This window comes from Podarcis filfolensis, assembly GCF_964270895.1.
Source record: "Podarcis filfolensis genome assembly, chromosome: 2".
NCBI classification, from domain to species: domain Eukaryota; kingdom Metazoa; phylum Chordata; class Lepidosauria; order Squamata; family Lacertidae; genus Podarcis; species Podarcis filfolensis.
In genome coordinates, this window is record NC_139605.1 from 111,437,840 (window position 1) to 111,459,913 (window position 22,074).

Sequence of the window (22,074 nt, forward strand, 5' to 3'; positions counted from 1 at the left end):
CAGCAGCCTCGAAAATAAGGGATCAGCAGCCAAAATAAGGGATTTTCCAAGCACAGGTATGTTCAACTTCTGAGCCCCTCCGAGCCAAAGGCAGAAAGCCCAGCCAGCAGCCAAACGAAGCCTTAAGCGGTGGTTCCCACAGCGCAGCAACCCGGCAAAGGGGGTGCAGCAAGGAAAACCACCGTCACCTCTCCACTGGGAAGCGCTGAGCAAAGGCAAGTCCCCAGGCAACGCGGCCAATTTGATCGGCACAAGGCATGCAAGCTCCACCCCCCAGTCGTTCTTAGACTCCTTATTGGGTGAGCAACACAGCCAAGCAACACAGTTGGAGCCTTCCTCCTCCCTGGCCGGCAGGGAGAGGAGCTGCTTCCTTTGAAACCTGGGAAATTTAAGGGATATCATCAATAAGGGACAGCAGCGGGACACGGCACTGAGATAAGGGAGTTTCCCGCCAAATAAGGGACAGTTGACAGCTATGGGTCTGTGTGGCTTGGCTGAAATGGAGAGGCCTAGTGCGGCCTACTTGGGACCCGCCAGCTTCCCTGCATGGAATGGACTTTGTCTCCAGACACCAATATACCTGGACCACTAGGTTGCTCCTCCCTTTGCAAAATCTCTCCAGCATCTTCACGAAAAGGTGAGTGGTCTCCACCAGATCTTTCAGGAATGACATTGGCTGCTTTGTGGCATCAAACTTACGGAAGAGGGTGAGGAACAGCTCGCGGTACTCCATCAAGTAGAAAATGTTGTCTGGGAGAAAGAGGTGGTCATGTTGTTAGTGTTATCCGTGCACACAAGCCAGCGTTTCCTGCTCTACAAGAAATTAAAAAATTGCGGAAGGTATAGGATCCTAAGCACTTTATGCTAAATCCACTTGGGGGCTGGGCAACCTGTGTACAGCTCACGACCAGGTTCCTTGAGGTTGCCTTATAGACCCAGTAGGGTCACTGTGTCCTGAGGGAGTTTCTCCTTCCAAGTCCAAAAAATATCAAAAGCCCTCTCCACAGTAACTCAGAGCAGACGCCCCCGTTCTGTGGAACAGTATCCCTGACCAGGGCCTACTATTGGTACTTCTGTGAAACGGAAGACATTTTTGTTTTGACAAGCTTTTCCAGCTGTATGGAAAAGTCTCTGTTTTAGGAGCTTGTTTTCTATTATCTTTCCAACAAGATCTTCAGCGGCTTAGCTGTTTCTTAAAGATAATATTTCTAAAAAGACGTCTATAAATGGCAATTCATAAATTGAAAACAATAGCAAACGGACAACCGTTTCTTTCTTCTCCATTATCATCTATGTGCTCCTGAGGCTACCTAAGACAGCACATCCGCCCAACACATAAAGCTCTCAAGTCATTGCCTCTCAGTAAGAACTGGGTCTTAAGCACAGACAGGACATTGTTCTAAGACAGTGGTTTTCAAGGGAAGTAATAGTGCCACTGTATTCTGCTCTGGTCAGACCTCACCTGGAGTACTGTGTCCAGTTCTGGGCACCACAGTTCAAGAAGGACACTGACAAACTGGAACGTGTCCAGAGGAGGGCAACCAAAATGGTCAAAGGCCTGGAAACGATGCCTTATGAGGAACGGCTAAGGGAGCTGGGCATGTTTAGCCTGGAGAAGAGGAGGTTAAGGGGTGATATGATAGCCATGTTCAAATATATAAAAGGATGTCACATAGAGGAGGGAGAAAGGTTGTTTTCTGCTGCTCCAGAGAAGCGGACACGGAGCAATGGATCCAAACTACAAGAAAGAAGATTCCACCTAAACATTAGGAAGAACTTCCTGACAGTAAGAGCTGTTTGACAGTGGAATTTGCTGCCAAGGAGTGTGGTGGAGTCTCCTTCTTTGGAGGTCTTTAAGCAGAGGCTTGACAACCATATGTCAGGAGTGCTCTGATGGTGTTTCCTGCTTGGCAGGGGGTTGGACTCGATGGCCCTTGTGGTCTCTTCCAACTCTATGATTCTATGCTGTGGCACCCTGGAGTGCCTTGAATGATGGTCAGGGGTGCCGCGGGCAACACTGGCCTCTGTCCCTCTTCCCTTCCCTCCCTCCTCTGATGCCCTCTCGCATCTCTGCCTGCCAAAGGCTTGCACAGCTGTTTGTTGCAACAGCCCTGGCTACAAGCTCTGCAGGCGAATGGTGCCTCTGGGGCTGGCCAGGGGGTGCTTCCCAGGCCCCTGTGGGGCAGTGTGAGGAGGCATCTCTCTTTGGGGCAGGGAGGACAGCTCAGAGACCAGGGGCGGCAACCCAGAGGGCTCCCAAGGAGAGGGGAGAAGAGAGGAGGCCGAGGGAGCACTCCCCAAGGGGAAGGTGTTTCGAAAAGGGTGAGGGGCTGCCGGGGCTGCAGGCAAGGGGTGATACAACTGGGCTCCTGAGCCCCACAGGGGTGCCGCAGAAAGAATGTAGTTGGTCAAGGGAGCCGTGGACTCCAAAAGGTTGGAAGCCTCTGTCCTAAGAGGTTGTGTTTTCTACAACTAAAAATCCTCACTCTTTATGATGTGACTGCTGTTGCGCAAAGCTTCGTCTTGCGAATGGTCCATTTCGTGCACCGTCGTTAGCAGTTCCTGGTAGGCTTTGAGAGCCAGATGCATCCTGGAGAGACAAGTGACAAAAGGACTCGTTCGCACAGACAAAACAAGAGGGGGAAACCCAGCAGGCCATTCCACAGGGTGACTAACCCCCCTTACCTTCTAGACCAAGAAGTAGCCTCCTTCTTATCCATAAGTAACATCTCATAGTATTTGGTCAGGCTCTGCTCAATGAAGTAGAAAGTCCGAACGCTAACCGTTTCAGAAACCAGCTGAGGTTGGAAAGATGAAGCCCGGTTGAAGGCCATGAAAAAAGCCATGGCCCATAAGTAGTAGGTCTCATCGTGCTGCTGGGCCTTCTCCCTGATCAGGTGATCCTGCAGGACGGGGGAGAAGAGAGAAGAGGAACGTCAAGAGGAAGCAGCTGATCCTGTTACTGCTCCTTTTTGTTTGGGTTCCTATTATGTGCACAGTGGACTCCAAGAAATTTCAGATGCAGAGCACAGTGGTGGTAACTTCTATATACTCTGGTACCTCAGGTTACATACGCTTCAAGTTACAGACTCCGCTAACCCAGAAATAGTGCTTCAGGTTAAGAACTTTGCTTCAGGATGAGAACAGAAATCGTGCTGCGGCAGCAGGAGGCCCCATTAGCTAAAGTGGTGCTTCAGGTTAAGAACAGTTTCAGGTTATGTACGGACCTCCAGAACGAATTAAGTACAGTGGTACCTCAGGTTAAGTACTTAATTCGTTCTGGAGGTCCGTTCTTAACCTGAAACTGTTCTTAACCTGAAGCACCACTTTAGCTAATGGGGCCTCCCGCTGCCGCAGCACGATTTCTGTTCTCATCCTGAAGCAAAGTTCTTAACCTGAGGTACTATTTCTGGGTTAGCGGAGTCTGTAACCTGAAGCGTATGTAACCTGAAGCGTATGTAACCTGAGGTACCACTGTACTTAACCTGAGGTACCACTGTAAAATATGAACATTTGCACCTTTCTACTTATTTTGCACAATGAGAAAGGACTGGAGGGAGGTCTTTATGAGACCTATTCATCTCCATGTGCTTCCAGGGCATTTGTCACCCATCACACCAACCAGCACTGGTTTTTCTTTACAATATTTATACTGGGTTGTATCCAGCAAAGTCATTGACCGGCAATCCATTCTGGGAGTTCCTCCAACTCTCCAATGCAGATTTTTTTTCGAGGTGGGGGAGGGTCTGTTGCACAAGTGGAAACTGTTCTGTTTGTGCAACGACGTCACTGGATTAAACTCTTACTGCCCAATGACAAAAGTTAAAATTAAATCCTTAAAATACAAAGTTCTGATCTAGAACAGAAATAAGGATGACGTCTTGCCAGATCTGGCTGAGTTGGCACTTTTATGTTAAGGAACAGATATCCCCAGGAAAGGCAGTGCTGCAGCTCTGCCCAACACCAACAACATCCCTCCCCTCCCGATTCCCTTTTCCAGGACGCTCCATTTGCCATCCCCAAACTCGCTTGGCAGGATACGGACACCACTCTCACCTTGACCAGACACATCAGGCGATTGTAGCAGTTCTCCAAAAACTCCACGCAGAACTCCTTGAGGAAAAGCCGCACGTTGAGGGCTGAGCGGCGAGAGACGCCCTCGCCATCGCGGGCAAGCTGGCGCCTCTTTGGCACCCGCCGTACCTCCTTGGCCAGATCGTGGCTGTAGTTCTTCACCTGCCCAGGAACAGGAGAGAGCGAAGAAGATAAGAAGGTGGGGATGGCTGCAGCGGTGACCTGGAAACTACAATTAATCCAGAATGTGGCAGCTAGACTGGTGACTGGGAGCGGCCGCTGGGACCACGTAACACCGGTCCTGAGAGAGCTGCATTGGCTCCCAGTACGTTTCCGAGCACAATTCAAAGTGTTGGTGCTGATCTTTAAAGCCCTAAACAGCCTCGGTCTAGTATACCTGAAGGAGCATCTCCACCTCCATAGTTCTGCCCGGACACTGAGGTCCAGCGCCGAGGGCCTTCTGGCGGTTCCCTCGCTGCGAGAAGCCAAGTTACAGGGAACCAGGCAGAGGGCCTTCTCAGTAGTGGTGCCCACCCTGTGGAACGCCCTCCCACCAGATGTCAAAGAGAAAAATAACTACCAAACTTTTAGAAGACATCTAAAGGCAGCCCTGTTTAGGGAAGCTTTTAAAGTCTAATAGGTTATTGTATTTTAGTGTTTTGTTGGAAGCCGCCCAGAGTGGCTGGGGGGACCCAGCCAGATGGGCGGGGTATAAATAATAAATTATTATTATCATTTCTCCTGCCCCATTCCTACTCTCGCCCTGCCTGTAAGTCCTACTTGCTCTAGCAAGCATGAGAGGGAGGTGCACACCATGTGTGGGGAACCCCTGGCCTTCTGTATATTGTTGAACTACAACTCCCATAATCACTGGCCATTGGCCATACTTGCTGGGGCTGCTGGGGAAGCGTAGTTCAGCGACGGCTGGAGGACCACAGGTTCTCCACACCTGAGGGGCACCAGAGGAGGAGTATAGGTACAGAATCCACAACTGCAGCTTCCTCTGCAGTTGAGGGGGCTTGTAAGGGTAGGCAAGTGAGGGCTTTCTGGGCTACCACTTTGTTGTTGAAGTAAGAGTAGCGAAAACGCAGCTAAGGAGCTCAAACCATGACTGACACCCTTCTTTGGAAATTAAACCAATGCCCAGACTTTAACATTCAAAAGCTTTACTTGCAGAAACTCAAGTTATAGATGATTTAAAACATAATATTTACAGTCGCGTGCTTGTTCAAGCATGGGCTTACGGTCTCTTCTTCTAACTTCCAAACAACTGTATTTTCCTCTTTCCAGAGCTCAGCACTCAGCCTTCTGTATCTCAGTTAAGCCAGGCTTGCAGCTCCTATGATAGATTGCCCACTTTTGCCTTCTCCTGCATCTTTGCTCTCTTTCTCCCAAGCGGAGAAGCACTCCAACACTCAATTCAACCTAGCAGTGTTCACTGTGGATTCTAAGACACAGCCATCTTGCCTCACATTAAACAGAGTCTCTCCTTCACTGTATGCCTCCAATGTGACCAACGAGAGCCAATCGCATGAGAACCCCTACAAAACTCTCTGAACTTGGTTACCAACCAATCCAATTTAAACACAAAGTAATGCATGCAAGTGGGGATGCGGGTGACGCTGTGGGTTAAACCACTGAGCCTAGGCCTTGCCGATCAGAAAGTTGGTGGTTCGAATCCCCGCGACGGGGTGAGCTCCCGTTGCTCGGTCCCTGCTCCTGCCAACCTAGCAGTTCGAAAGCATGGCAAAGTGCAAGTAGATAAATAGGTACTGCTCCGGCGGGAAGGTAAACGCTGTTTCTGTGCGCTGCTCTGGTTCGCCAGAAGCGGCTTAGTCATGCTGGCCACATGACCCAGAAGCTGTACGCCGGCTCCCTCGGCCAATAAAGCAAGATGAGCGCCGCAACCCCAGAGTCGGCCACGACTGGACCTAATGGTCAGGGGTCCCTTTACCTTTTAATGCATGCAAGCATTGACAATGTCTGCGAATTAAATTACTATACTTAACACACTTCACAACCCAAAGTAGCAAAGGGAGGCCTTCAACTTTGAGCACTGCCAGGCAACGACTCTCCCCACCACACACACCCACATCAACTTACATTCTGCAGTCCCTTATGCATCACAACGTCTCTGTCTCCAAAAGACTTCAGGCCCTGAATGACGTAGCAGCCACCGAAACGAGAGTGCCTGCGGGGAAAGGGAGAAGCAGATGCATATATCGGGGGAACAAGCATAGTTTGAATCAAGGATCAGAAGTGTTTAGAAGCACAGGTCTTACTGACTAGTGATTGAAATCGATTTGATTTACATCGAATCCACCCTGCCTCACCTGCTGCTCCGCTGGAGAACCCGGCTCTTCTTCTCAGCCAGTTCCTTCTGCCTCAGGTGCTCCAACTCAGCCGCATCTGCGCTCTGCTCCTTGGCTGAGCGGACCTGCCCTGTTGCTGCCAGTTGCTCTGGGTTCTGTTGGGGACACGGACTTCTGTGACTTCCTGCAAGCCAAGCTAGGCTCACCCAATACCAAGCCCATCCCAGGCAGAGAGTAGTCACTGCAGGTTGCCTATAGGACAAGGCAATCTTTCTGCCTGTCTTCTGTGCCTCCCAACTTTGAGAAGGCTTACAAAATGCTAAACATATGGACAACCGTGTTAGGTTTGACCGGGAAAGGTTAACCTGTGGCCATTTAGATGTTGATGGACTGAAACACCCAACATGCCCGGCCACTGGGCCCTGCTGGCTTGGTCAGCAAGGCAGCCTGCTAGAGAACAGCGAGATCTAAAGGGACACAGGCTCCCCATCCTTGGGTAATGTCAACTAACTCACCCATCACTTCACCTAACAGTGACCAAGTGAAAAGACTCACAAAATGACCATGCTCAAGACATGTCCGTTTTTGCCCTTCACACGCGTTATCTGAAGGCACATTGCCTCTAAACCTGGAAGTCCTGTTCCTATGTATCACAGATATACTCGGTCCAATATATCTGAAGGAGCGTCTCCACCTCCATCGTTCTACCCGGACACTGAGGTTTAGCGCTGAGGGCCTTCTGGCGGTTCCCTCACTGCGAGAAGCCAAGTTACAGGGAACCAGGCAAAGGGCCTTCTCGGTAGTGGCGCCCGCCCTGTGGAACACCCTCCCACCAGATGTCAAAGAGAACAACAACTACCAGACTTTTAGAAGACATCTGAAGGCAGCCCTGTTTAGGGAAGTTTTAATGTTTGATGCATTACTGTATTTTAATATTTTTTTGGAAGCCGCCCAGAGTGGCTGGGGAAGCCCAGCCAGATGGGTAGGGTATAAATAAATAAAATTATTATTCACTAGTTTTGTTAGCAACCGCTGTTTCCCAACCCACCAAAAACTGTCCCAATTACACCCCACCCCACAAGTCTCTCACAAGTACAGGTGAAAACTATTGCCATCTTTCGTCTTGTATTCAAACTCTCCCTTTTCCTTCTTCCCTTTCTACAGTATATAAGTTTTGAATGCCACTAAATTCCTGGGGCTTCATTCCCACTTCAAGAGCGTTTCTTCAGCCGGAAACTCATTTCCGGCACCTCTCTGGCGGGCGCCATTGGCATTACAGTCGTACTGTGTATCTCGAATGCCTTGGCTCCCGAACAAATCGGCTTCCGAAAGATCGAAACCCGGAAGTGAGTATTCTGGTTTTCAAACATTCTTTTGGAAGCCGAACGGCCAACAGAGATTCTGATTGGCTGCAGGACCTTCCTGCAGCCAATCTGAAGCCGCACTTTGGTTTCTGAACGTTTTGGAAGTCAAACAGACTTCTGGAACGGATTCCGTTTGACTTCCAAGGTACGACTGTATAAGAGAACAAGGGAGCTGTTCATGGTGAGCTCTGGCACCTCTTTTTCTAGAAAAATAGCACTGCCAACTTCTAACACAGAGACTGTATCCAATGGACAGCCCAACCAGCAATTCAACAGGCCTGGGTTCAGCCACCTGAAGATTATCGCCTGCCTTGCCCAACCCTCTTCCTCCTCCCCTTACTTACCTGGTCACGGAACATAAGGGAGATGATCTCAAGCACATGTAGGCTCCACTGCTGCTCGCTCTGGGAGCTGGCCAAGAATTTGAGCAGATCATCCATTCCACTGATGTGGATGGCCCATAGCACCTGGTCATGAGTGTTGGCATCGTCGTCAATGTTCTATGGAAAAGACCACAGGAGCCTGAGTACAAGGGCACTGGGGTCCTCATGACCTAAGGTGCTTCTTCTTCTGAGTAGGGATACCAAGGGGTGAGGGGAAGGAAGGAAGGAAGGAAGGAAGGAAGGAAGGAAGGAAGGAAGGAAGGAAGGACACTGTGGTTGTTGAGGACAGGGACACTATCTGTTGCTGGCTTTCAAACTGCATTCCAATGAACAATAAGTTTGTGTTAAATATATATACAGTGGTGTCGTGGTTCTCGAACATAATCTGTTCCAGGAGTCCGATCGACTACCGAAACCGTAGCTCAGCAGTGCTAACCTAGTCTGCAATGTCAGACCAGGAGCAAAATCCCTCAAAATTTTTGCTAGGGTTACTCCTATATAATCTAAATGGAGACAATGTGCAATGCACATTTTAAGCAGAACTACTGACACACCTCACTCCTGCAGAGGTTGTGTGTGGAAATCTATCATGTCACCTCACGTACTAGCGTGACATAGCGAGCAAATCTCTTGCAACATACCAGAGACAAGCAAAACCTATGACTGTTCCCCTTCCCCTCCACCCCTTATCCAGCAGATTTAACGATAGCGTGGTGAATGTGTAGTGATGTGCGTATAATGTGAATGTGTAAACCAGCAAGCCTCTGCTTCAAGTCAAGCCTAAGTCAAGCCATTATTATATACAGTATTTTTCCGTGTATAACACGCCCCCATGTATAAGACGGAAAGGATTGCCCAGATTGCCCAGAGCTGTTGAGCTTTTGGGGGCAGGGGGCCCTTGCCGAAGCCACCAATAACACGCCCAATAGCCGCTGACAATCTCCAGCTCACCACAGCAACAAAAACCAAGTCCCACCCATGTGTACTAGCCGTATACAGTGGTACCTCGGGTTAAGTACTTAATTCGTTCCGGAGGTCCGTTCTTAACCTGAAACTGTTCTTAACCTGAAGCACCACTTTAGCTAACGGGGCCTCCTGCTGCCGCCGCGCCGCCAAAGCACGATTTCTGTTCTCATCCTGAAGCAAAGTTCTTAACCTGAGGTAATACTTCTGGGTTAGCGGAGTCTGTAACCTGAAGCGTATGTAACCTGAAGCGTATGTAACCTGAGGTAACACTGTATAAGACAACCCCCCAATTTTTAAACACGGTTTTAAAATATAAAACCTCATTTTGTACACGGAAAAGTACAGTAATTCACCCTAAAACGGGGTATAAAAAAAACCAAAGCAGTGACTACTGTGAAAGCAGAGATACAGGTAGGTGAACCTCTGCAAAAGCTCAGGTGCTTCTTTCGCACCTTCAGGCAAAGCCCTAGACCAGTAGCAGCCTGACCGCAATTGGGTGCCCCCCCTTCAGAGATGCGAGTACCTTCTCCTCATCGGGATCGGCCGGGACGTGCAGCACATTGCGCACCAGCAGCAGGATCCGCTCGATTAAGAGGTTATCCTCCTCCTGACGCTGTTCCCAGTCCTGGGGGCAGGAAGGAAGGAAGGGGCAGGTCATCATATATAAACCCCCCACAACACAAGTGGGTCACAGGGCAGAGCTTTTTTGCCTCTGCCCAAAACCCAACCTTGCCCTCCCACCCCCTTTTTTTGGTCCCCTTCCACATCCATTCCCTAAATCCCTTCTGGCTCTCTGCGCTTGAGGAGCGGGTCCCCCACAAAGTGCCGCTTCTGGGACTGGGGGCCAAAATGGTACTACTCACCAGCTGCAGCAGGTCATATAGCTTTTCACTCAGTACCCCAAAGATCTTCTCGTTGGCAAACGCCTGCAAGGTGGGGAAGGAAGCGTGTTAGTCTCCCCTGTGATAGGAATTTTATGGCCTTAGATATATGGTAATGTTCATAAGCGTACCAACCAAGCACATACATAGATCAGCACAGGAAGACTGACCTGGAACCATTTTGATTCCCAAGCTGTCCCAAACTGACCAAATGTTTTCTCTGCAAGGTCAAAGTAGAAAAGCCTCCCCATTGTCTTTTCCTTCACAAATCCTGTCTTAAGGGTATGTCTGTGTTTGAATAGGGTGTGAGCCTTTGACCTGGCCCAGGAACTAAGTATTTATCATTACAAAAGACTGGCCAGGCTCCCCAGGCAATCCAATCAAGTAACCTGCCAGACAGGAGATAAACAACAAGAGAAAAACAATATTCAAATTTCTGTTTTAAGACCGCCTTTTCTGTGATGTAGGTATGATGTATCTGAGGGGTGGTCTTAGGTTACACCCCTTCTGTGATGTATGTATGTTGTTTCTGGGGGTGGTCCTGATCTACAGGGTGGCAATTTCAAAAGTCTTTATAAGGCCTTGCATGCCGTTTTTCTGGGTCCCTCCTCTCTCCTGCGGGTGAGGGGAGCACCCTGTTGCAACAGATCAATAAAGATCAAGCTTACTAGCTGCTTTGCTTTTCAATATTCTCTGGTTGGCCTCTGTTATTCTCTCCTACCAATAGGGAACCTATGTAACGACTCTATATGGGCTCTTGGATACCCCATAAGGGAAAAGGGCAATTTTTGTTTACAACACCCCTAGAGCAGTGGTTGTCGGAGGGTGTGGCAGAAGAGGATGACAAGCATAGCAGGAAGATTGAAGGGCAATCAAAGAAACATTTAAATGTTTCAGTGCAGTATAGTGTAGCATGGCATATTTTTCGCTCCGCAAGACGCACCTGACCATAAGACGCACCTAGTTTTTAGAGGAGGAAAACAAGAAAAAAAATATTCTGAACGAAACAGTGGATGTATGATTTTTGTGGTTCATGCAGACATGTGATCTGATGGTGAATTTGAGGTGACCCAATGTAAAAATCCTGAGGATCCATGGGGATCCGTGCTTTGTAACCACGTTTTTGCGCCATAGCGGCCCCACGCAACAGTGGGTGCGTGATTTTTTTGGTGCAGGCTGTAGCCATGGACACACTATGTGATCTGATGGTGAATTTGGGGTGACCCAAAGTAAAAATCCTGAGGATCCTTGAGCTTTTACCTCCCCCCTCCCAGGCAGCCTCCGCAAGCATCCCTTATTTCTCTTCCAATCCCACCGATCAGCTGTTTCCTTTCAACACTCCCTTCCCTCTTGTTTGTCTTAGTGTCTTTTCCTTAGCTGGAGCAGTTTTTTGCTCCTCCTTTTCTTCTAATTTCTCTCCTTATTGCTTTAGTCTTCCTGTTTCCCCCCTTTGCAAGTTTGCTGTCTCTACCTCCCCCCTCCCAGGCAGCCTCCTTTATCTCTAGCGTCCCTTATCTCTCTCCCCGATCGGCAAACGATCAGCGGCTTTGTTTCAACACCCACGTCCTTCTTTTTGCCCCCAATCGCACCATAAGACACACAGACATTTCACCTTACTTTTTAGGAAGAAAAAAGTGTGTCTTATGGAGTGAAAAATACGGTATTTCTGTTGTCGTTGCAGAATATGGATAGATAAGAGGAAGAGCATCCAGTTCCCAGCTGTACTCCCGAATCACACAGTGCTAGCAAGGACTTTTTCATATTTGGGGAATTATTCATGTTCTTATGTAGCTGCATTGTTTAATGCTTTCTGGGTGTCCCGTGATCATATTACAGTGGTACCTTGGTTTAAGAACAGCTTAGTTTATGAACAACTTGGATTAAGAACGCTGCAAACCCAGAAGTAGGTGTTTAGGTTTGTGAACTTTGCCTTGGAAGCAGAACATGTTCCACTTCCTGTTGAGTGTGTTCCATTTGTTAATTGAGTCCCCCGCTGCTATGGGAAAGCACGCCTTGGTTTAAGAATGCTTTGGTTTAAGAACGGACTTCCAGAATGGATTAAGTTCGTAAACCAAGGTATAAAGCAGTTGCATTCTATGCTATAAATCAAGCACTGATAGCAGTTGTTTCTCTTTTGTTTTCCAATGTATTTCTTATTAATAAAAATGTGGTGCTGCTCAAGAAACACAAGGCAGTCCCACATGGATCCCAGGAAAGACTGGAAGATGAGAGACACCAGTACAAACCACTCACTTCTTTGTAAGCCTGCAGGTAAGAGACAATTTGCAGGAAATGGTGTCGGAAGCTGGCTTCCTGGGGGAGTTTGCCAAAGCAGAGGACAGCTGGCTGGGTTAGGTTTACCATTAACCTAGGAGAAAAAGAAAACAAAATAAGAGGCTCCAACCATTATTGTGAAATAGCTTCACGGAGTCCTAAGCGAGCGACAGCCTTTATGGGACTAGTGGTTCTCTGCTTAAGGCTGCCAGTGATAAAACTAGAGATTCCACCGGCTGGCCTGCTCTGTTCAAGGAGAGCGAATGTGAGAAATAAGGAGGAAGAACTAAAATTTATTTTACCTGAGGCTTTCTGGAGCCAGGTTTAAAACCAGCAGATGATACAGTCTTTGGGACTCATTTTAGGTCTTAAAATTATAGAGTGCATTACAAAGAAGCACCTTTTCTCACAGCAGAGAAAAACAGGCCCATCTCTTCTGATCGTTAAGCAAAGCCACGTTCGGGATCCTGCTTTCAGAGGGCAACCAAGGGTCTGGAAACGAAGCCTTATGAGGAACAGCTAAGGAAGCCGGGTATGTTTAGTCTGGAGAAGAGGTGACTGAGAGGTGATATGATCACCATCTTCAAATATCTAAAGGACTATCACATGAAAGATGGAGCAAGCTTGTTTTCTCCTGCTCTGGAGGGTAGGACTCAAACCAATGGATTCACGTTACAAGTAAGGGGATTCTGAATAAACACTGGGAAGAACTTTCTGATGGTAAGATCTGTTTGACAGTGCAATGGACTCCCTTGGGAGATGGTGGACTCTCCGCCTTGGAGGTTTTTAAGGTTGGAAGGTCTAGGTGAGATTCCTGCATCGCAGGGGGTTGGACTAGATGACCATTGGGTTCAAACTCTACAATTCCATGATTCTAGGTATATGGCCACAAGGGAAAGGGCAAACCTCTCTCAGGAGGAACACTCATCTTAAGAAACTCTAGGTGGCATTCAACCAAGTCTTACTCAGAGCAGACCCAATGAAATGAATCAATACGACCAAGTTCATTTTAATTCTGAATAAAACTGAATAAGTGACAGAAAGCATTTGTCAAATGTAAGAAGCAAAGCAGTCTAACATTACATCTCTAGGTCTCCAGGGAGATCAGACATCTGCAATGTGTTCTGACAATATTTAGCTATTAACTTGGTGAGCTCCTGATTATAATAATATTAATGTATGGGTTTTATTAAACCTACAGGAGCCAAGCAAGTCATCCCTCACCCACACGGGTTACCTGATAACAGCATCAAAGAGCTGTTTGTCTTGAGGGTATTGGACGATGATAGGGATCAGGTCATTCTGCAGAATCTGCGCCGCCCCCAGCTGTTGCCGAATATCCCTCGTCTCATCTTCGTGGCGCAGGTAGCGGATCAAGTCTTTCACACTCTCTGAACAGATGGGCAGGGAGAGAAGGGTTATGTGGGAGCAACATTGGAAAGGATGTGAAACAAAAAAGCACATGGAATTCCTGTCCCACCACTTAAAAATTAAGCAAGGTTATACAAGAAGTTATATTATTGCTGCAAAAAGAAGCCCTTTTTAAAAATGGAAAAACAGAAACCCCTGAATATCTTAACAATACTAAAACACGCACACATATATCATCATATATTGTTTAATAGCAACAGATGGGGAAGGTAAAGGTAAAGGTACCCCTGACCGTTAAGTCCAGTCGGGGATGACTTTGGGGTTGCGGCACGCATCTCGCTCTATAGGCCGAGGGAGCTGGCGTTTGTCCGCAGATAGCTTCCGGGTCATGTGGCCAGCATGACTAAGCCACTTCTGGCGAACCAGAGCAGCGCATGGAAATGCCATTTACCTTCCCGCCAGAGCGGTACCTATTTATCTACTTGCACTTTGTTGTGCTTTTGAACTGCTAGGTTGGCAGGAGCAGGGACCAAACAATGGGAGCTCACCCCGTCGCAGGGATTCAAACCGCCGACCTTCTGATCGGCCAGCCCTGACGGGGAAGGTACTATATTAGAAAAGGGATCACCCCTTCTCTCTCTTACAGGAGGGATTGCCTCCAACATGGAACAGGCTGCAAGATACAGAACAAACAGCCTTTCCCAACCTAGTGCTCACTGGATGTTACTGGACTACAACTCCCATCATCCTGGCTGAGGCTCATGGAATTTGGAGTCCAATGACCTCCAAGCACCACCAAGGTGTAGAAGGCTGATATGATGCACCATCTAAAATCCAAGGGTCATATTCAGTGAAACTGTTGCGCTAGCTAGCAGAAGCCTTTGCAACGACAAAGCCATAGCACAACAGGACTTCCTGCCTTCTCCTCACCCCGCCCCGCGCCCTCCCCAAATCTTTTGGGAGGGGAACTCCCAGAACAGCATATGGGGTGGGGGGAGAAAGAAGATTAATCTATCGGTCAAGGAGAATTGCTTGCTCTGACGTAATGATCTCCCTGCCTCTACACCAAATACAACCCAGAGAAAGAACTTCCCCACAGCAATCAAAGCTATTGTCAGCTGATCATCAATCAAATAAAACTTAAATTGATTGATTAAATCTGCATAAACTTGCCTAAGACTCCTTCAACCAAATATCAGCCCCAGAAATTTTTAATGGTATAAAGCACAATTATAACAAATAAAGGCTTGACATATCTCGCTTTGCGAGTCATGAGTCTATCTCAAATATTAATTTCACCTTTTAAGTTGAATTACTGAAATAAATGAACTTTTCCACGATATTCTAATTTTCCGAGTTTCACCTGTATATGTTGCAAGCTGCACAGAGTGGCTGGGGAAACCCAGCCAGATGGGCGGGATATAAATTACAACATTATTATTATTATTATTATTACTTATGCAATGCAGGAATCTTTTGCCCAAGGTGGGGCTTGAACCCACAACCTTGAGATTAAGAGTCTTGTGCTCTAATGACGGATCAGTTTTTCCTAAGTGTATAAAAATCACACGCTTCCCTAAAATGCATCCCCCATCCACATCCCCATATCAACTGGCTCCATTAATGAGTCTCCTTGTGACAGGCATACCGCCCCCTTTTTAAATCTCCAATATACACCGGCTACCCCCTGGGGTCTCTCACCTAAGCAATCCGGCTCTTTGTGGTAGGTGTCCCCTTCCAAGAAGCCCAGGGCGCTGCACGTCGCCAAGAGTTCGCAATTCATCATGTACAAGTCCATAAATCTCAGCCTAAATGAAAGAAGGGAGCCTGCAGAGAACAGAAGCAATATTAAGCCATGGAGTTGCATAAAGGTAAAGGGACCCCTGACCATTAGGTCCAGTCGTGGCCGACTCTGGGGTTGCGGTGCTCATCTCGCTTTATTGGCCCAGGGAGCCAGTGTACAGTTTCCGGGTCATGTGGCCAGCATGACTAAGCCGCTTCTGGCAGCGCACGGAGACGCCGTCTACCTTCCCGCCGGAGCAGTACCTATTTATCTACTTGCACTTTGAGGTGCTAGGTTGGCAGGAGCAGGGACCGAACAACAGGAGCTCACCTTGTCGCAGGGATTCGAACCGCCAACCTTCTGATCAGCAAAGTCCTAGGCTCTGTGGTTTAACCCACAGCGCCACCCACGTCCCTATGGAGTTGCATGGTCATTCACAAAAAAAGGGCAGCAGCTCAGTAAAACAAAACGGCTTTTGTTGCCTGCAGAAATCCAGGCACTGGCTTGCCAGGGGTTACTGTGTCGGACTAGAACCTCACGAGGCTTTGGCACAAAACTGGAAGCAAGAAGAATTACCGACGAAAGAAGAATGGAGAATGAAATTGATGGGATTATGCAGAATTAGATAAACTAACAGGAAGGATTCGAAACCTGCGGGACCAGAGATTCTCAGAAGACTGGAGGAAATTTACGGACTACTGCGTTTGAAAAGTAATTGTGATGGACAGATTACGCTACTAGGTTTGCAAGAAGTTTTGTAAGGTGGATTTTTTGAAATATTGCAAAAAAGACAATGAGGAGAATTATTAGTTAAAGGTAATTAAAGGTAATATGAAATTAAGAAATGCATAGTAAGTGATAAGAATGGAAAATCATCAGAGGCATTGACGGAAGTCCAAAAAATATTGTATAAGATGTGAAGTTCTGTTGTATGAATGTTAATTAATACGTTAAAAATTAATAAAAATGTATTCATAAAAAAAAGAACCTCACAAGGCTAGGGTTCTTTTTTTCCTCTTTTTTGTAAATAATTTTTATTCATTTTCCAATTTAAAAAATATTCATATTAATAACAAATTCAAACCAAATCTTTCCACATACAAAAAACAATATAGCCAATTATATAATCCGAATTAATTAATTTCAGTGGGACTTCCCGTGTTCTGGATTTCAAAAGCCAAATGCCCATCCTTTATCTTTCTGCTATCTTCTTTATTACCTCACAATTTTCCAATCCTGATATTAACAACCTCCTCTCGCGATCAGTCAGTCGCTGGTATAACTCACTATCTTGTTTTATTTGACCATTCCTTATTTCTACAATCACGCAGGGGGCTTTCCCCACATTGTTCTCAATTTTAATATTTTGAAGCGCAGTCCTCCTTGGTGACCCCTCCTTTTTCTGCTGATTGTTGTTCTAATAGGCTCTGGGCTTCAAGGCTAGAGTTCAAATCCCCACTCTGTTGCTGCTTCTCAGCCTAACCTACATCGGTTGTTGTGGGAATTAACTGAGGATGGGGATAAAACATATATGGCACATTGAGGGGAGAAACACAGAATGAAAATGCAAAAAATAAAATCATGTACAGTATGTCTGGCTTCAGCAAGCAAGAAAAGCTAGTACCAACTCTTGCCATTATCTCAAAATCTGGAGAAAGGAAATAAAGTACCACATAGTTCTCATACACTCCCTCTCACCTCCCCAGATGTTGATAAACCTTTTACAGCCACTTTTACATGCCACTTTCTGTGTGGCCCAAGTAATTACTGAGGGCAGTGTTGAAAGTCAGAGGGACTGCCCTGACGGTTTTTCGCAAGCGTATTCTGCAACATGCTATTCTCTATATAAATACATGTTGGCTACAAAAAATTAATACAACAGACTCTCCTATAGTCTCCCAACTGAGATACAAATTCATTGCCTAGGATGCACAGAAGAACCATCTTAAGCAGGCATAGGCAAACTCTGGCTCTCTAGATGTTTGGGGCTACAATTCCCATCATCCCTAGCTAACAGGACCAGTGGTCAGGGATGATGGGAATTGTAGTCAAAAACATTTGGAGGGCTGGAGTTTGCCTATGCCTGATCTTAAGTGACTATGTGAACTCATGTTTATCCACACAGCTTTTTTTTTTTAAAAGGGATGTTCTCAAGAGCCTAAGTCTCCCAACTGCAGTAGTCACACAACCAAGCAAAAATTCACAATTCTTTGCGAATGCAGAATCAACAGACGCCAAACTGATCACCTACTAATTGGCTATCAGGCAGACACAACCAAGACCACCTTTGTTTGGCCACATTAGGAGATCGGGTTCATACAATCCATGTTCTCCTATTGCTATGCAATTCTCTTCCCTTTTGGTAAAGGGACCCCTGACCATTAGGTCCAGTCGTGACTGACTCTGGGGTTGTGGCGCTCATCTCGCTTTATTGGCCGAGGGAGCCGGCGTACAGCTTTCCGGGTCATGTGGCCAGCATGACTAAGCCGCTTCTGGCGAACCAGAACAGCGCACGGAAACGCTGTTTACCTTCCCGCCGGAGTGGTACCTATTTATCTACTAGCACTTTGACGTGGTTTCAAACTGCTAGGTTGGCAGGAGCAGGGACCGAGCAATGGGAGCTCACCCTGTCACAGGGATCCGAACCGCCAACCTTCTCATCGGCAAGCCCTGGGCTCTGTGGTTTAACCCACAGCGCCACCCGCGTCCCTTTATTACCCCACAAATTAGCTAATTGCAGCTCCCTGCCCCCCTCTCCCAGGCAATTAGCAAACTTCAGAAGCTGCGATCCTCAAATATTACCACCAGCAGGTGAATGGTCAAGAAAGGTTGCCCTAAACGTGCTACAGCTGCTACTTGTCCCCTGCCAGGGGATGCAAACGAGACTTACCTTGTCTCTGCAGGTCAACAAGCGAAAAAGTGGCACTTCACCGGAAACAATGCTTGGCTATTAATCTCAGCCAAAATCTGCAGACCCTTTGCTTAGAAGCTAAAGCATGCTAAAACAGGCAGAGCTGTTGCATAGGTCTTCTCTACGGCAAACTAAGATTTCCATGCAAATTGACTATAGATCTTCAGAAATGCTTCTGCCATCGCCTACCCATGCCCCGAACCTTGGTTTTTCCAATAGCCAAGGCTATTGAAGCAGAGATAACACAGAACTGCCACAGCCTTAAAGAACCATGAAGAATATCATGAGAGGGAGGACAGATAAAACTCCTTTCCTGGCCTACAGATCAGAAAGCAGAGAAGGGATTTCTCACGTTACTCCTGTCTAAGTTTATTTTACCAGCAGAACCTTCCAGTTCCTGGGGCTTCATGCACGCAAACTCCTCAGACGAATGCAGCTGGACTGCTTCCAAAATTCCTGGAGCTTTTAAGACGAGAGGGAAAGAGAGAAGCTGCTGGGAACTAGAAGACTGCAGACAACTGGCAAAATTTTGAGCTGCTAAAGAGGAGCAGGAAAAGGAGATGCGTTTTCTCCACCCACTTCTCGACAAGGCAACCCCTTCTTAACTCACCCCAATCCTGGAGTTCACACTGATTTCGAAATGACAGGACGTAACCTGTTTTGTGTAACTGGCCCACTTACACAAAGCGCTGCAGAATTCTAACCTACTTTCCAGTCTCTAGGATGTCACGATAACCCAGGTCACTATGCAGCAGGGAGTATGTGTGAGTGCGAGTTGAGGAGAAATGTTTGGGAGCCCAAACCTCTTCTGCAACCACATACCATATTTTTCGCTCTATAAGACACACCAGACCACAAGACGCACCTAGTTTTTGGAGGAGGAAAACAAGAAAAAAAATATATTCTGAATCTCAGAAGCCAGAACAGCAAGAGGGATCACTGCGCAGTGAAAGCAGCAATCCATCTTGCTGTTCTGGCTTCTGGAATAGCTGTGCAGCCTGCATTCGCTCCATAAGACGCACACACATTTCCCCTTACTTTTTAGGAGGGAAAAAGTGAGTCTTAAAATACGGTAACTTAAGACTCATGCTCAGATACCTCTGGGGTATCTTGGCTAGGTGGATGCAATATTCAGTGGGGGAAGATTGGGATTTTGACATCTTAGCACAACCTCTGGCAAGCGGCAGCTTGAAGTCTCGTTATGGAGAATTGGCAAGTAAGACCAGCACTGTAGGGGCAGGCTGACCACTGTTCGAAATTACCCAGGCGCCAAGCACACTTTGTACCTGGCTATTGGCCACTTGCGACCAGGTGAAGATGCCCAGGCGCCAAGATGGCACCTGAGGTCTCCACCATCTCGAGGTGCGAGCCTGAGGGGTCCTTGAATCTTGACTGTTTTCACACACTAGCAACCACATCCCGTAGAACTCTATCGGGTATATTTTATCGGCACCATCGGAATGAATTTCAGGAACCTAAAAGTCGTATTGAAAAATACAACTTTTTGAACAGTCCGGCCCCAAAAATGGCAACTAGGCAGCCTGTTTTGCCAACTATAACCCTGGTTTAAGGAGACAATTGGCACCTAGCTTGTATCTATATCGCCGAAGAATTAATGCTTTTGAATTATGGTGCTGGAGGAGACTCTTGAGAGTCCCATGGACTGCAAGAAGATCCAACCGATCCATTCTTAAGGAAATCAGCCCTGAGTGCTCACTGGAAGGACAGATCCTGAAGATGAGGCTCCAATACTTTGGCCACCTCATGAGAAGAGAAGACTCCCTGGAAAAAACCCTGATGTTGGGGAAGATGGAGGGCACAAGGAGAAGGGGACGACAGAGGACGAGATGGTTGGACAGTGTTCTTGAAGCTACCAGCATGAGTTTGACCAAACTGTGGGAGGCAGTGGAAGACAGGAGTGCCTGGCGTGCTCTGGTCCGTGGGGTCACAAAGAGTCGGACACGACTAAACAACAACAACAAAGATTATATCTCCGAGTTTCTAACACTGCCGCCACCAGACCTGTCGCCGCTACTGCTTGCCGCAACCGCTGTGCTGCATCCGTGTCGATTTCAGGCGAGATCATGCTGATTTGGGGTGAGCTCACACCCCAAATGGATGTGATCTCACCCGAAACTGGCACAGATGTTGGCACTGCTTGTCCGTCGCTGGCAGCGGTACAGGCAGGGCGGCCGTGGGGGCGCTGCTTCAGGGGCTTCTGCTGCCTGAGGCACCTGCACCCTGCCTGATGGCTGAGCAGGCCTTGCTAAAACACTCTAAATGGCCTGTTAACACTGAATCCTTCTCTTCCTATGGGTCTAGGCCCAGTGCTCTGAATCAGGCTCTGCCTCAAAACCTACTCTGAAACCCAGGGCTTAATCCTGGAACATGTGAAGCAACTCTAATTATGCAAGGAGATGCCCGCAGGGGAGTGCAGATCTTCCACTGAAGATCAGTCACACCCACCATCGGAGGTTATGCAGCATGCCTCCCAGTCAGGCTTGAACCTTGCCACCTCCTCCATTCAAAACCAAAAGATGATGCATCTTGGAACCAGAATCTCCACAGTGGCCACTTCATTTTGCTGCAGCTACTCTGTGTGATAACATGAACATGAGCAGCAGCAGGTAGATCTCTTTGAACCACTACAAAATTCAGGGAAAAGGACAGCGTTAACCAGATCAGCGTGGTGTGCAGCGTTCAAAATTAGCCAAACGCTAGGTGCATTTTGCACCTGGGTTTCGGCCACTTGCGACCAAGTGAAAATGCCTGGGCACCAGGATGGCACCTGACATCACTATCTGGAGGTGCATGCCTGGGGATCATTGGATCTGGACCGTTTTTCACACACTAATACCCCCAATCCTGTAGAATTCTATCACTCATATTTTATCTGCACAATCGGAAAGTATTTCTGGGACCTAATTGCTTTTTCTGTGCCGCCTGAGCAGGAGCAGGCACCATTGAGAAAAAAGAGATTGGAATAAGCCAATATATATCCCTGGATCAAGTGACTTTTCTTCTTTTAAGTTCTCAAAGTTCTTAGCCTAGCTTTCAAGCCTGTCATCTGAACTAGCCAGATGTTTAACTGAGAATCAGTCAGTCAGTCAGTCCATCCATCAGTTGAAAAATAAAGACTTTAGAGCAGTCTTGTCCCAAAATGGCAAATAGACATTCCGTTTCGGTAACTGCAGCCTTGGTTTAGGGAAGAGGTTTTCAACCTTTTTGAGTTCATGGCTCCCTTAACCAACTATATTCATTCTGAGGCACCCTTGTGTGGCTCAGGAGCCCAGTTGTGTCACTCCTTGCCTGAGGAGCTGGCAGCCTCTCACCCTTTTTTGAACACTCTCCCTTGTGTAGTGTTCCCTCAGCCTCCTCTCCCCTCCCCTTCAGAGTCCTCTGGGCAGCCGTAGCTGCTGTCCCAGTCTTTGAGCTGCCCGCCCCTGCCCCAAATAGAGATGCCTCTGGGAGGCACCATTCACCTGTGACGCTTATAGCCAGGGCTGCTGCAATAAACAGCTGTGCAAGCCTTTGGGAGGCAGAGATGTGAGAGGGCATCAGACGATGGAGGGACAGAGGCCAGTGTTGCCTACGGCATCCCTGACCATCATTCAAGGCAGCCCAGGGTGCTACGGCACACTGGTTGAAAACCACCGGTTTAAGGAGTCATCTGGCACCTAGATTAAACATCTGAGTATCTAACACTGGGTGAGCCACCATTTATCAACAGCTCACTGGTGCAGCAAGCAATTTTG

General features: G+C 47.5%; 1 protein-coding gene and 1 long non-coding RNA gene across 5 annotated transcripts in view; one reads left to right on the plus strand and one right to left on the minus strand.

The window, feature by feature from the left end:
- The window catches only part of LOC310756039, a 45,734-nt gene extending 34,779 nt beyond the window's left edge, over positions 1–10,955 (plus strand). The window contains exon 2 of the long non-coding RNA XR_014544675.1: positions 10,448–10,955. This is a non-coding gene — a long non-coding RNA (uncharacterized lncRNA). The remainder of the gene's footprint in view (positions 1–10,447) is intronic.
- Positions 1–22,074, minus strand: part of TIMELESS (timeless circadian regulator) — a 59,814-nt gene that overhangs the window by 29,995 nt on the left and 7,745 nt on the right. For all 4 annotated transcript variants that reach the window (XM_083599182.1, XM_083599180.1, XM_083599183.1 and 1 more), the window contains exons 2-13: positions 15,327–15,452; positions 13,492–13,645; positions 12,234–12,348; positions 9,963–10,025; positions 9,623–9,724; positions 8,095–8,250; positions 6,408–6,541; positions 6,178–6,265; positions 4,057–4,236; positions 2,686–2,903; positions 2,487–2,590; positions 581–750 (exon numbers count right to left, since the gene is read on the minus strand). In XM_083599182.1, coding sequence (XP_083455308.1) covers positions 581–750; positions 2,487–2,590; positions 2,686–2,903; positions 4,057–4,236; positions 6,178–6,265; positions 6,408–6,541; positions 8,095–8,250; positions 9,623–9,724; positions 9,963–10,025; positions 12,234–12,348; positions 13,492–13,645; positions 15,327–15,423 — 1,581 coding nt within the window. In that variant the 5' untranslated portion in view covers positions 15,424–15,452. The remainder of the gene's footprint in view (positions 1–580; positions 751–2,486; positions 2,591–2,685; positions 2,904–4,056; positions 4,237–6,177; positions 6,266–6,407; positions 6,542–8,094; positions 8,251–9,622; positions 9,725–9,962; positions 10,026–12,233; positions 12,349–13,491; positions 13,646–15,326; positions 15,453–22,074) is intronic.